Here is a 12382-nt window from a genome sequence, read left to right on the forward strand (position 1 = left end):
CTACTCAAACTTATCTTCATAGACTTCAAAGTTTCAATGAACTTTTTCCTTAATTTGTTGCTCGCTTATAAGTGATATACTCAATTGAAGGAAAACTAAAATTGATCATACAATTTTTTGGTGTCCATTGATTGTTTCTCAAACGAAGCAGTGTAACGTGACACTCCTTAGCCTAACAAAGACTAAAAAACAAGCAAAAGCCATAATGACAAAAAGAGTGTTATTATTCGATATGAAAGCAACAAGTAAGTAGTTCACCATATATCAACACCAGCCATTAGGCCATCTATTCTTTGGGTCTAATCTTTTAAATACTTTCTTTTTCTTGGAACTACTACCTAGAGACGAGCTCGAGCTAGAAGATGATGGTCGTACTATATTCAACTTGTGTCGTGGTCGCCATATTAGCTTCCAAAACTTACCTCTACGAACGATGGGGGACTCGTATTTCGAGGCCTCAGCATTCAACATGTTTAAGAACTTGTCATTCTCCAGCTCCAAAAAAACTTCATCTCTAGTCCTTATAGTATTCAGCCTAACATACCTTTGCTCAAGAGACTCTTTAGGTACATTTCTTGCCAATAAAGGAGAAGCACCACCCCAATTATTTCTACCTAAACATGGATGTTGAGGTGTCCTAAACTCTTGTAAATCCCTTTGTCTCATCTCTAATTCACTTCTCAATCTCTTTGTATCTCTACATATGTAATCACTCTTATATCCAAATTTGATGTCACTGTCCAAAAATATTCTCTTGTGCTTTAGAAAATGGATTTTTTCCTAAGATCCAGCTCATATGATTGGTCATTGTAGTAGCCATTTAACTTATTATTATTAGTCAGGTAAGATCAAGGGGTTCATTTGAATCTCCTTCAATAAAAAATTATATTGTTTATATATGATTAAAATTATGTGTTATGTATTATTGTATAATAGATGTTGTCCTCTTTTGACTTCTTTGCATGTTTATTATTTTAATATTTTGAATCCTAATGAAAATTCCGACTATGCCGAGTGTATATGGTCATATTCAATCTACTTTGGCACCAAATGGATTTGATTAAGATGGGAATGTGGGTGAAAAACTCAAGAAAAGCCTTGTTAAAACGATGCAAGATAGAGGAACTTAGATTCTGCAAAATGACAACCAATTGGAACTTCCTAACAAAGCTATACCTAGAAAAATACTTTCTTTTAACTTGAGTGGTATTTTATAAATGAAGATCATCAGAACATTGATAATTTATTAAAGGATCTTATTATACCAAGAAATGACTCTAGGCTCATCCATGTACAAGGACTACTGATGAAGCTCAACGAGGGGCGGATATAACCTTTTGACTATGAATTCATCTAACTCACAACTTTCGATACAAAATATAAATATAAAGGTAAAAATATGGTATAATACAAAAGGAGTACCGACAAAGCTCAATGAGGGGCAGATATAGCTCTTTTATTATAGGTTCATCTGAACTCATAACTTTCGACATAGAGTATAAATATAGAGGTAAAAACATACTAGAATGTCAAGAAATATTAGATTTGAACTCCATAAAATTAACAGTATAATGAATACTATAATACAAAAATTATCAAAAATTGAACGCATTAAATATAAATCTTAAATCTACCTCTGACCCGAGTACTCTAACAAGAACTCTAGGTCCAAATCTTACAAAATTAATACTCATTAGCCTTACTTTAATTTGCTAGCAAACTTAAGTCTAGTTAATTGATAGTTCCAACTGTACCAAACACAAGTTCTACATCCAATTTTGCATTGTGGATCAATGTATTGAATTATCAATCTAATTAAACAAACCCCGTCGATCAGTTCCATAAGAGAAGATCCCTTACTAAATGCCAATTTTCATTAATCCTTTCAAAAGCTAGTTCTCCTGGAGTTAATTTAATTATTTCAGAATTATTATCTCATTTTTAATGTGGGATAAAAATATCAGGAGAATCTCTTTAATTTCTAGATAAGTATCCCAATCAAACATGGAATGAATAAGATATTTTCGAGACTAGTTATTCTTTATCTCTAGCACCTATTGAGCTCTAAGACTTACAATTTTTCAGTCCATCGATTGATCACACGATTACTTATCTAGTCAACCAATAGCAAATGAATAAAACATTCATTCTAAATTCTCTGCCTCATCTGTCAACTGAATCCTACTATCAAAATCTCCATTTTTCATGTCTCTCTAATAAGAGATGCACTATGGTGATAAATATTGACAACGACCTTCTTATATACGATCTTCGAAGGCAAAATTCATAACAATCATCACTACTTTCTCCCGAATATATAGTAATATATTACTTTGATATATTTTTTTCATAATTGAACTATAAATCTAATTGTCTTCTATTTCCAGGGACATTTTTGACTTTTTAGCCAAGTGAAAAAAAAGGGAAAAACATCTTCTTTATTAAAAATGAAGCGATGAGGGATTGAACAACCTTAGAGCCAAGGGTTTTTGCAGGGTTTAACAGAAACAAAATACGAGAGGTTAAGATTATTATCATGAGGAAAGTTTCATCTTTTGCTGTTCCACATCTCCAGGCGTACACCAAAACTTCATTCTCTCTCATTTCTAAAGACTTAATCTCCCACTTTTCTTCTCTCCCTACCACCAGCACCAACCCCATCAATGGAAATCAACAAATTTCCCCTCAATTATCAAACACACATCTCAAATCTTGCAGCAAGACTCAATTTTTACATTTATCCAATTTCAAAATACAGCAATCCCAAAGTTTCAACACACTTGTGGAGCAAAACCCATCTCAGTTGTCTTCAAGACAGAGAAAGATTAGAGAAAGATCACAACTTGAAGAGGCTTTTGAGTCAGCAAAGACTATGCAAGAAATGCTTCAGGTTTTTCAAGAAATGGAGGTAAGTTTTGATGAGAGGGAACTTGGTTTGCCATGTTTAAGAATAGGTCTCAAACTTGACCAAGAAGGTGAGGATCCTGAAAAGGCTCTGTCTTTTGCTAATAGGGCTTTGAATGTATTGGATAGAGATGATAAATTGTCTTTGCCTCTTGCCATGACTTTGCAATTGTTGGGTTCTACTTGTTATAGTTTGAAAAGATTTAATGATAGTTTGGGGTATCTTAATAGGGCTAATAGGGTTCTGGATAAATTAGTTAAGGATGGTTCTTGTAGTGTTGAGGATGTTAGGCCTATTCTTCATGCTGTTCAGCTTGAATTGTGTAATACGAAAACGGCTATGGGGAGGAGAGAAGAGGCCCTTGCTAATCTTAGGAAGTCTTTGGAGTTAAAAGAGATGACTCTGGAAAGAGATAGTATAGAACTTGGAAAAGCTAATAGGGATGTCGCGGAGGCATATGTTGCCATATTGCATTTTAAAGAGGCTCTACCCTTTTGTTTGAAGGCATTGGACATACACAAGGCACAACTAGGGCAAAACTCTGTAGAGGTTGCACATGATCGGAGGCTTCTAGGAGTTATTTATACTGGATTAGAAGAACATGAGAAGGCATTGGAACAAAATCAAATATCACAGAAAGTTTTGAAAAACTGGGGTCTTGATACTGATTTGCTTCGTGCGGAGATTGATGCAGCCAACATGCAAATAGCCTTGGGGAGATATGATGAGGCCATTAATACTTTGAAAGTTATTGTTCAGCAGACTGGAAGAGAGAGTGAGGATAGAGCTATGGTCTTTATCTCCATGGCAAAAGCATTATGCAATCAGGAGAAGTTCACGGATGCAGAGAAGTGCCTTGAAATTGCATCTGGAATCCTAGGAAAGAAAGAAAAAACCTCCCCTGTTGAAGTTTCGGAGGCATACATGGAAATTTCTATGCTGTATGAGACAATGGATAAGTTTGAAGCTGCTATATTACTATTAAAGAGAACACTGGCAATGCTTGAAAAACTACCTCAGGAACAACATTCAGTTGGAAGTGTTTCAGCACGAGTTGGCTGGTTACTTCTCTTAACTGGTGGAGTGCAGCATGCTATTCCTTTCTTGGAGGATGCAGCGGAGAGGTTGAAAGAAAGCTTTGGATCAAAACATTATGCAGTTGGTTATGTATACAATAATTTGGGTGCAGCATATTTGGAATTAGATAGACCACAATCTGCTGCCCAGGTTTTTGCATATGCAAAGGATATCATGGATGTTTCTCTTGGTCCTCATCATACAGATACAATTGAAGCATGCCAAAACCTTTCAAAAGCATATGCTGCCATGGGGAGGTAACAAGTTCAATCTTTTCTTTAAGTTATATTGGCACTTGTGAGTGTGCATTTTTCTCTTTGAATGCATATACATATACCAAGTACACCATATGAGCAATTTAAATATGTGTTGTATGAATCCTTCATTTGTCTTTAATGTACCGGATAAAGTGGGCCTGCGAGGCAGGTATAAGTACGTCATGCCAAATACAGTAAAAATTAGCACAAACTGCACATATTCATATCCAATACTTGCACACCCTGTATCATGTACGTTTAAATGTGTCCATGCAACAAGAAGTTTAACTTGTTAAGTTGATTCTTTAAATTACCTTACTGCCGTTCTTATTTCATCTCGCCTCTTGAATTTGTTAATGTGTATCTTATATGGTTAATATTTGTGTCCATGTATTCCTCATATAAATCTTAGTAATATGTCAAGGGAATAGATACTCCTCTTAGTAGCCTTCAGTATCTGTTGTTTATCTGACATTTTATTTCATATGCCAAGCTTCTGCATGCTCTATATGTTCCCTTGTGTTCTCACACGTGTTGTTGAAAACTAGTGTTCCACTTATATAAATGTAGTATGGACTGGGTGTATGCACTGCCTCATATTCTGCCACGTTGGAAGTATATCAATACCAACTTTTGGAGTCTCTTTTCTTCGTAGAGGCTATTTATCTGCTGCTATGCTGTGACAGTGACAGAACATCTCCTCAGTTTGATCATGTTGAAACAGCTTACTGCCAATAGATTTGACCAATTATCCAGATGTTCATTCATGGTTGGTATGAATTCCGAATATTTTGTCAGATTGAGATATGTTAAGAAGGATAGTAGATGGAAAAAACACCAAAGTGTGAACTTATCCATCTTGACAAGTGACTTGACATAGGAATATTGAGAAGCTTTAATTGAACAATTAGTTGTCCGAGCTTGATTCACACATATGAACTCAAAAGCTTATCTATCTAAGCAGTAAGTAGACAACTTTACATTCGTAGAAATTTGCACCCAAAGGTGCACTTAGTGGTCGAAGAAGTTGGAATAAAAATCAATGGAGACAAGGGTTCAAATCCGAACAGAGGTCAAAAGAATTAGGTGATTTCTTACCATTTGCTTAAATGTTGGTGGATAGAGTTTTCAATAGCTATATGTAATACCCGAATGGAATATCAAGGACTCAAGGTAGGAAGTTGGGCCTGACACTACCGGTATCAACAAGACATATGCACCTTAGTGGTGAATAATTTGAATTAGTAGATAAAAATAAGGACTTAAACTCAGCAATAACATTTGAGGCTGAGGAAATGGTTTTTCTTTTCCTTCTGATAAGTAAAAGGTCATTCAGATTAACAGCACCAAGTGAGTGCTGGAAAAAAACTGTACATGATGTATGACTTAGTCTCCTACTCAAAATATATGGAGTCTTGAAGTAAAACGGAGTGTCAAACAGATTAAAAGGTGTGTCAACGTGATGTACATCTTTCATCTGACACCAACAAAGAAGAAAATTTGGGACAAGTAAATATTATACAATGAATTTCAGTAATCCTTTCAATAATCTGGAACTTCTTTCCTTTTGTATTGTCCACATAACACACAGGGGTAGGCAGTATGCTGTTCCATATTGTCGTCAGTTGCTTTGCAGTACTCTTCCTCTCCAGCAACTGATTACATCCCTTACTTTGCTGGTATCATCCATCTAACTCCCAACATCCTTCAAAGCATTCTCCATAGATGGGCATGGGTACAGTGAAGAAATAGATGTTCCGAGTCTTCTTCTGCACTATTACACAGGTAGCCTCTGCAACAAGATATGTATCCCCTCCACGCCTTTTTCTTTAGGGTGAAGCAGGCTTTGTGCATCTATCCATGTGGAGCACATTACCTTTAGGGGTGTCTTGTTCTTCCACAACCTTTTAGGGCTAGTTGCTTCCTCTGGCACTTGTAACAGCAGGTTATAACAAGACTTAACCGATAATGAGCTGCTCTTACCTGCTTTCCATGTGTGTGAATCTTGTGAGCCAAGGCTTGGGGCATTCTCCAGAGGGTTTGGCATTTTGGGCCACACTTTTTATAATAAGATCCTGATAATTTCATTCAGGATTATAGTTTACCTGTCATTTAATCGTCAGCCTTCAGGAGAACTTTTTGCTCCATCGCAATGCAATACTGGTCAGGAAATGCTTCCTTGATGGACTTCTTCTAACCATGTTTTCCTCCACATTTGATCTTCTTTTTATTAGCAACCTTCAGTTTTACTAGTGTTTGAAATTCATGCCATAAGCTCCTTATGCTCTTCCAAAGAGCAACGCAATATGTTAGGGTTATTGCCCTGGTACACCAAGGGCTGCGCATCCTATATTTTGCACCGAGTACCTTTCTCCAGAGGGCTTCTTCTCTACTGAATCTTCATAACCATTTGAACAACATGCATTTGTTCCGAAGACTCTAGTTTTTTTTTTTAAAAAAATTACTTCTAAGATCCCCTCTTTTTTGGTTGCTGTTACGTTAGATAGTTTCACCGAGTGGATCAGAATGTCCTTCCCTTAGGAAACTGCTCCTTATTCTGTTCAATGTTTCTCACCATATGCAGACATATGGAACATGGTCACTATAAATGTATGAATGCTATCCAAGATAATATTAGGATTAGCATGATTGCTATGGATTCATATTATTTCCTTAATTTGGAAGTCTCTTTTCCAACTTTTCATTCACATTCACACCTTGCATATGAGGTTCCACCTGATATTTTCCTCCCAAAGGAAGGTCCAAGCATACTTTTGGTATTTCTTCTACCCTACAACCCAAAGTGTGCTAATTCCTGTTTGTTTCTTAACTCGTTCGTTTTAAACAAAGACCTCTTTCTAACATTTATATGTAACCCAAATCCTCAAATGAAATCAAAATGACCCTTAAGTGTTGTAATTTTTTCACTTCTGCCGCTAGATATAGTAAGAGCCTTAGCAGCATAAACTAAAGAACCTCCGGTTTTAGTCTTTTAGGTAAATCCTAGTTTTCCTAACCAATCCTGTACTATTACTGGAATGAAATAATTCTGATTAAACCGGAATGCACACATGATTATTTACTGATTGATCTTAGGACAATAGACTAACATCAGGTGGAAGTTATTTATATTTGTATACTACGTAAAGGATACCCATGTATTGGTTAGATAAACAAAACTATGTTATATAAGTTGCTTTGATTGAAGAAAGATGTTATGCATGTAGTTTCAAAAAAGATGATGTTATGCATGTGAATGCCTTTTTAATTTTCCCTACATTTGGATTTCTCTTTTTTGTCAATAGAGGTCTTGTACGCCTGCAAAGGAAAAATAAACTAGAGAAAAATGGAAAATTCAAACAAAACCTTTTCTGTCCAGGAAATTTGATCAGTGGAGGAAGTTTATTCAAAACTATTCCTTGAGTATTGTTTAATGACATCCAACATCTAATTGGTGTTGATAGGCTGCACCAATCATTACCACCTCTGTTTTGAGCTTTTCCTACTGGTATTAAATTAGACGTATTTCCATCTGTAGTAAATTGGCATTAAGACTTTGGTAGTTTAATTGGAGTCAACCGTCCCACTCAATACCATTTGGGGTCACTTGTCCTCCTTGCGCTAAATTTAATTGCAACTTGTTATTGAATTATAACACAAAAGCATCTTTCTTTATTCCTTAGCTTTTGTTGTACATTAGATTATTAGTTTGTGCAAGGATTGCAGCTCTTCAATCACCATTACACTAGAAGTTTAAACATCAAGTTACTTATGCTTTTTAAATTTTCTGGAGTTAGATAATGGCTTTGAGGAGCCACTATGCACTCATAAACAACTTTGGATGACATATTGACAGATAGATCCTGATATTGACTTTCTTTGTAATATTGCTTTATAATTAATTCTGTTGGCTAGATTCATAGTTGTCATTCTTCTCCGTGCTTTCTGCTATTGCATCTGTCTTAGACTCTTAGGTGGAAACTTGATGTGCAACATAGCGTATTCTCTGTACGCTTCTAAATTTGAGGACAAGATTAATTGTCATCATAATGTTTCACAGACTGTCATTTTAAAAAAATAAAAATTGTCACAAGCAAATAGACAAAATCTGGAGAAGGCTCTGGGAAATGCAATTTGAGTATCCTGTAAAAAATGGGTACTGTGATTATTCACGCAACTTCAGGAGCGTCAGGACCAATTATGCTTCCAGAGGTTCAGTTGTTGTAAAATATGTTTCCATATTCAACCGCATAATTACCTAAACCTGCATTATGTTATCCTAAAACCTTAGTTATAGAAATCATATTTGTTGAGAAGTAAGCGTAAATGACCGTTGCTAATTAGTTTCCTTATTTATACCTTTATCAAGCTCCTAAAGAGGCTTGAAACTAGAAGTCCTTTATCTTTAGAAAAGTACGATTGAACGGTTTATTAGAGTTTTATGATGTTCTTAGTTGAGCGTGAAAAATATGTCTTAACATGTTACTTTGTATTTTTCAGCTATCAGCTTGCTATAAACTTTCAGGAGAAAGCAATTGAGGCTTGGGAAGGCCATGGTCCAAGCGCAGTAGATGAACTTAAAGAAGCTCATCGACTTCTTGAACAACTGAAGAAGAAAGCTTCTGGTGTATCCGATAGGAACATGATGAAGGCCTTGCCTTTGGCTAGTTCTAGTGAACAAGTTGTAGTTTCAGCCATTGAAAGGCAAAGAAATGCAACTAAAATGCTGAATCAATGATGTTCTCCGTAAGTTTATTAATCTTCTCTTTCCCTTTTTAGGAATAAAACTATACCTTTTGTTCGTTTGGTGTATCATCTTCACTCAAACCTTTTCTTATAAAGCTTCGCTAAGGATATCAAAGATATGAGATCATTCGGTCTGCGACTTTCATCTACATTGAGGTCTCTGTCATGGTTTGGTTCTGAAAACCACTTTGATGTGTTTGAATAGTCGTTTTAATAGCAAAGTTTTTGTATTCTTTTTGGTGTTGTTGCTAATATTAGACGAAGAAAGATGAGCTTGGATGAAACGACACAGACAATTGAGTATTCATATCGTTGATTTTTTTTCCCCTCACATGGCATGGAAACAAGGAATTTGCCATGCTACATTTTCGTTTATTGTCTCTGCAATTTGTGACATAAATATTTGCAACACGCAGAATCTTGCATAAAAAAAATATTGTACTGTAGAAAGAGATTTTGAAATTACTTTACTTTTTTCGTATATTGTGAATCTTGATGTTTGACTTATTTTGTTAATTAATACTTTATTAGTGCGTTCACACAGATTTAAAAAACAAAATACTCCCTAATCAGCAAAGTAAGGTCCACTTTTATCATTTTTACATAGAGTTGTTTAGCTAAATAACTTTTAAGAACAGTTAGATTAGTCAACATAATTAATTGAAATGCCAGTAATAAATATTTTTTCATCGTCAATATTAATTATAATAGATTGAAGTGAGTAACTGTAAAAGACAGCTTCACATGAGTTTCTGCCTAGAAAAAATGTATTATGCTCTTCAAGTTTGACCAATTTGACAATTGTGCTAACATTATGTAAATATTTACTCTCAATAAATATAAAAATGCAAAATTTTGTAATATTATTATTAACTCCGGAGAAATATTCATTCCTTTCTTTTCTGTATCGTGAGTTCCCGAAGGGCTCCTTGCCATGATTAGACCCTTATCTCATTTCTTAGCCCATTCCTTGTGATTTTCTCACACAATACATCATCACTCATGAACTAGTACAAAATATAAATAAAATATTTTTGCTACCATTGTGACTTTACAATGATTCTATGTTTCATATATCTTCTATATTCTATCCTATCCTATTCTTGTATTAAAATAAACAAATAAAACATTTTTTCAAGAAAATTTTGAACTTTGTGGACGTGACAGTCAGTTACAGTAGGTAAACTATCAAATACCATGTTAATATTTGTGTAAAGTTGCAATAAAGAATGAAGAAAAAAAAAACAAATTGAAAGATCAAAATTTTTAAGATTCAAAAGGTAAAACTGATGTCTTAGATCTTGTATGTCCAAAAGAAAAGATGGATTTTCGAATGGATCTACTACTGCTTTCACCATTGTTTCTGAGCTCACTGATCATCTGCCTATTATGACGTATCATCTGTTGCACTGATAAGTAAACATGTCGATCTGCTGCTGAATCCATCGAAAACGATCTCCTTATTGGCTCAACTGAAAACAGAGCATCTTTATCTCTTACATTTATACACTCATCTCCCATCATTGAATACTTCCTTGTATCCAACTTATCAATCCTCTGTTCAAAGTCACTGCTTGTGCTGACAGAGTTTTGCGCCTCTGTTCCAAGTTCACCACTCAATTCAATCACCACGAAATCTTCCTCGCTTCTTCTTCTTCTCAGAAGTGGAATATGAGGATCTTGAGGTGATGAATTTGGCGCGATAATCATATCGATTGGATGTTTAGCGGTTGTACCTGAAATGCTACTTCTACAAAGAGGACAGCTAGCATTGTTTTGAAGCCAGATATCAATGCAGTCTAAATGGAAAGCATGGCTACATTTAGGAAGAAGTCTAAGCATTTCATCTTCTTTAAATTCATTCAAACAAACAACACATCTTCTAAAACTTGTTTCACCAACTCTGTTTCTGCTGTACGGATAAGTTGGAATTTCTCTTATTACCAATTCATCAAGTCCTCTGCTTTCTCTTGATGGTGTATAAGTCTCTTCGTATTGGCGTGGACGCGTATTGAAGAAGCGTCTTAATGGGTCAAATTGCTGCCAGTTGATGCAGCATTTTGTCACAAAGATGTAGTAACTCACTAGCAAGAACCCTATTGCCATGATTCCTAACATCGCAACGCCAATTATAGGGAAGCCGTTTTCAGAAACTGCACCCGTTGGAGTTAAGTGTGTTACACTCGTGTTGTTGTTGTTCTGCTGGTTTTTGAATGAAACAAGAAACTGAATGAACATATGTTTATGCGATGCTGCTGCTGCATCCATCACTACGGTAACGAATAAAGAATATGACGAGCTATGCGTTTTATGAGAAAACTTGGAAAGTCAAATATGAATAAAGAAATAAGAGCATTGAATGGAGACTTTTGAGGAACACATGCAATTAATTATGTGTAATAATTGATGTTCAAGATAAAATAAAGTGTGTGTTTGAAAATGCTGAGACATGTAGTTGGGAGATGGAGTGAACAAAAAATGCAAGTTGACTATATTATTAAACTAAGAGTATGAAACAGACTTCACATTTCCACTTGGCCTCTGCTCCATTTCTTTTTTGGCATTTTATTTTTAAAATATTTTTTACTTGTCACTCTTAACCTAGTAATTTTTCTTTTCTTAAAACATGAATCTCTAGCCCTGTGGAGTCCTTTTCCCTCTCTGTATTTCAAGAAATCGATTTATACAGTGACAAGCCCTGGGTTTAAATTGCTACTCCCGTGACTCAAATTATATGTTATTCTAAAAGTTCATATAGAAAATTAATGTGCGATAGCATTATACTATTTATGGAATGTTCAACAATACTTGTTTACTTTATGAAATCAACGGATAATTTTTAAGTTTAGTTTCTAACTTACCCTTATCATTAATTGTAGTCGTTTCTAATTACACATTTTCAAGACATTGTATTTATTATATGCTAAGAGTGATATACTCCTTCCGTCTCATTTTATGTGTCACCTTTCATATTTCAACATTTAAATAAGTCTATCTTTGGCCATAAATTTTTCATAGATCTTTTAGATATTTTGAATTATCAATTATACCGGTCAAACTTTAAATGTCCGACTCTCAAAAAAAATAAAACGTGTTATATAAATTGGGACAGAGGGAGTCATAAAATTACCCTTCTATTGATAGTTTCTTCAGAAATGTACAAAATTAATAGTAAACAACTATTGTTGGACAAAATTAATTAGCGTCTTATTAATATTCCAAAATAGAATAGTAAACAACTAGTCAAATATAACACAAAGTAGATTGAAACTTAAATATTTGTGGGAAAAAAACATTAAAATGTGACATTATTTTCTAGTGTAGATAGGGGAATGGGATGAGTCATAAATGTAGAAAATATGGTTGCCTAATGATTCACAAGACACAAAAAGTAGTA

At 34.8% G+C, this 12382-nt stretch overlaps 2 protein-coding genes across 3 annotated transcripts; one reads left to right on the top strand and one right to left on the bottom strand.

Annotated features, from left to right (window-relative positions):
• The first annotated feature begins 321 nt into the window (after positions 1 to 321).
• On the top strand, positions 322 to 9466 carry LOC101250730 (protein KINESIN LIGHT CHAIN-RELATED 1). 2 transcript variants are annotated; one of them, XM_010328144.3, is made up of 3 exons: positions 322 to 4239; positions 8740 to 8985; positions 9082 to 9466. In XM_010328144.3, exons 1-2 carry the CDS (start codon positions 2537 to 2539, stop codon positions 8975 to 8977), a joined length of 1941 nt encoding a protein of 646 aa, XP_010326446.1. In that variant the 5' UTR covers positions 322 to 2536; the 3' UTR covers positions 8978 to 8985; positions 9082 to 9466. The 2 variants fall into 2 exon arrangements, with proteins under 2 accessions (XP_010326446.1, XP_004247232.1); XM_004247184.5 differs by having other exon boundaries at positions 8740 to 9466.
• Positions 9467 to 10234: 768 nt separating this feature from the next.
• LOC101251027 (RING-H2 finger protein ATL16-like) lies at positions 10235 to 11373 on the bottom strand. Its single transcript, XM_004247185.5, has one exon. The coding sequence runs from the start codon at positions 11251 to 11253 to the stop codon at positions 10252 to 10254; it is 1002 nt and encodes a 333-aa protein (XP_004247233.1). The 5' UTR covers positions 11254 to 11373; the 3' UTR covers positions 10235 to 10251.
• Positions 11374 to 12382: the final 1009 nt, after the last annotated feature.

This window comes from Solanum lycopersicum, chromosome 9 (assembly GCF_036512215.1).
Source record: "Solanum lycopersicum chromosome 9, SLM_r2.1".
NCBI classification, from domain to species: domain Eukaryota; kingdom Viridiplantae; phylum Streptophyta; class Magnoliopsida; order Solanales; family Solanaceae; genus Solanum; species Solanum lycopersicum.

What these genes read in the sequence shown, in the direction of transcription:
- LOC101250730 (XM_004247184.5), top strand. Translation starts at nt 2,537, where the DNA reads ATGAGGAAAGTTTCATCTTTTGCTGTTCCACATCTCCAGGCGTACACC. An exon ending in GCATATGCTGCCATGGGGAG is followed by an intron (nt 4,240 to 8,739) that starts GTAACAAGTTCA and finishes TGTATTTTTCAG; the next exon opens with CTATCAGCTTGCTATAAACT.
- LOC101251027 (XM_004247185.5), bottom strand. Translation starts at nt 11,253, where the DNA reads ATGGATGCAGCAGCAGCATCGCATAAACATATGTTCATTCAGTTTCTT.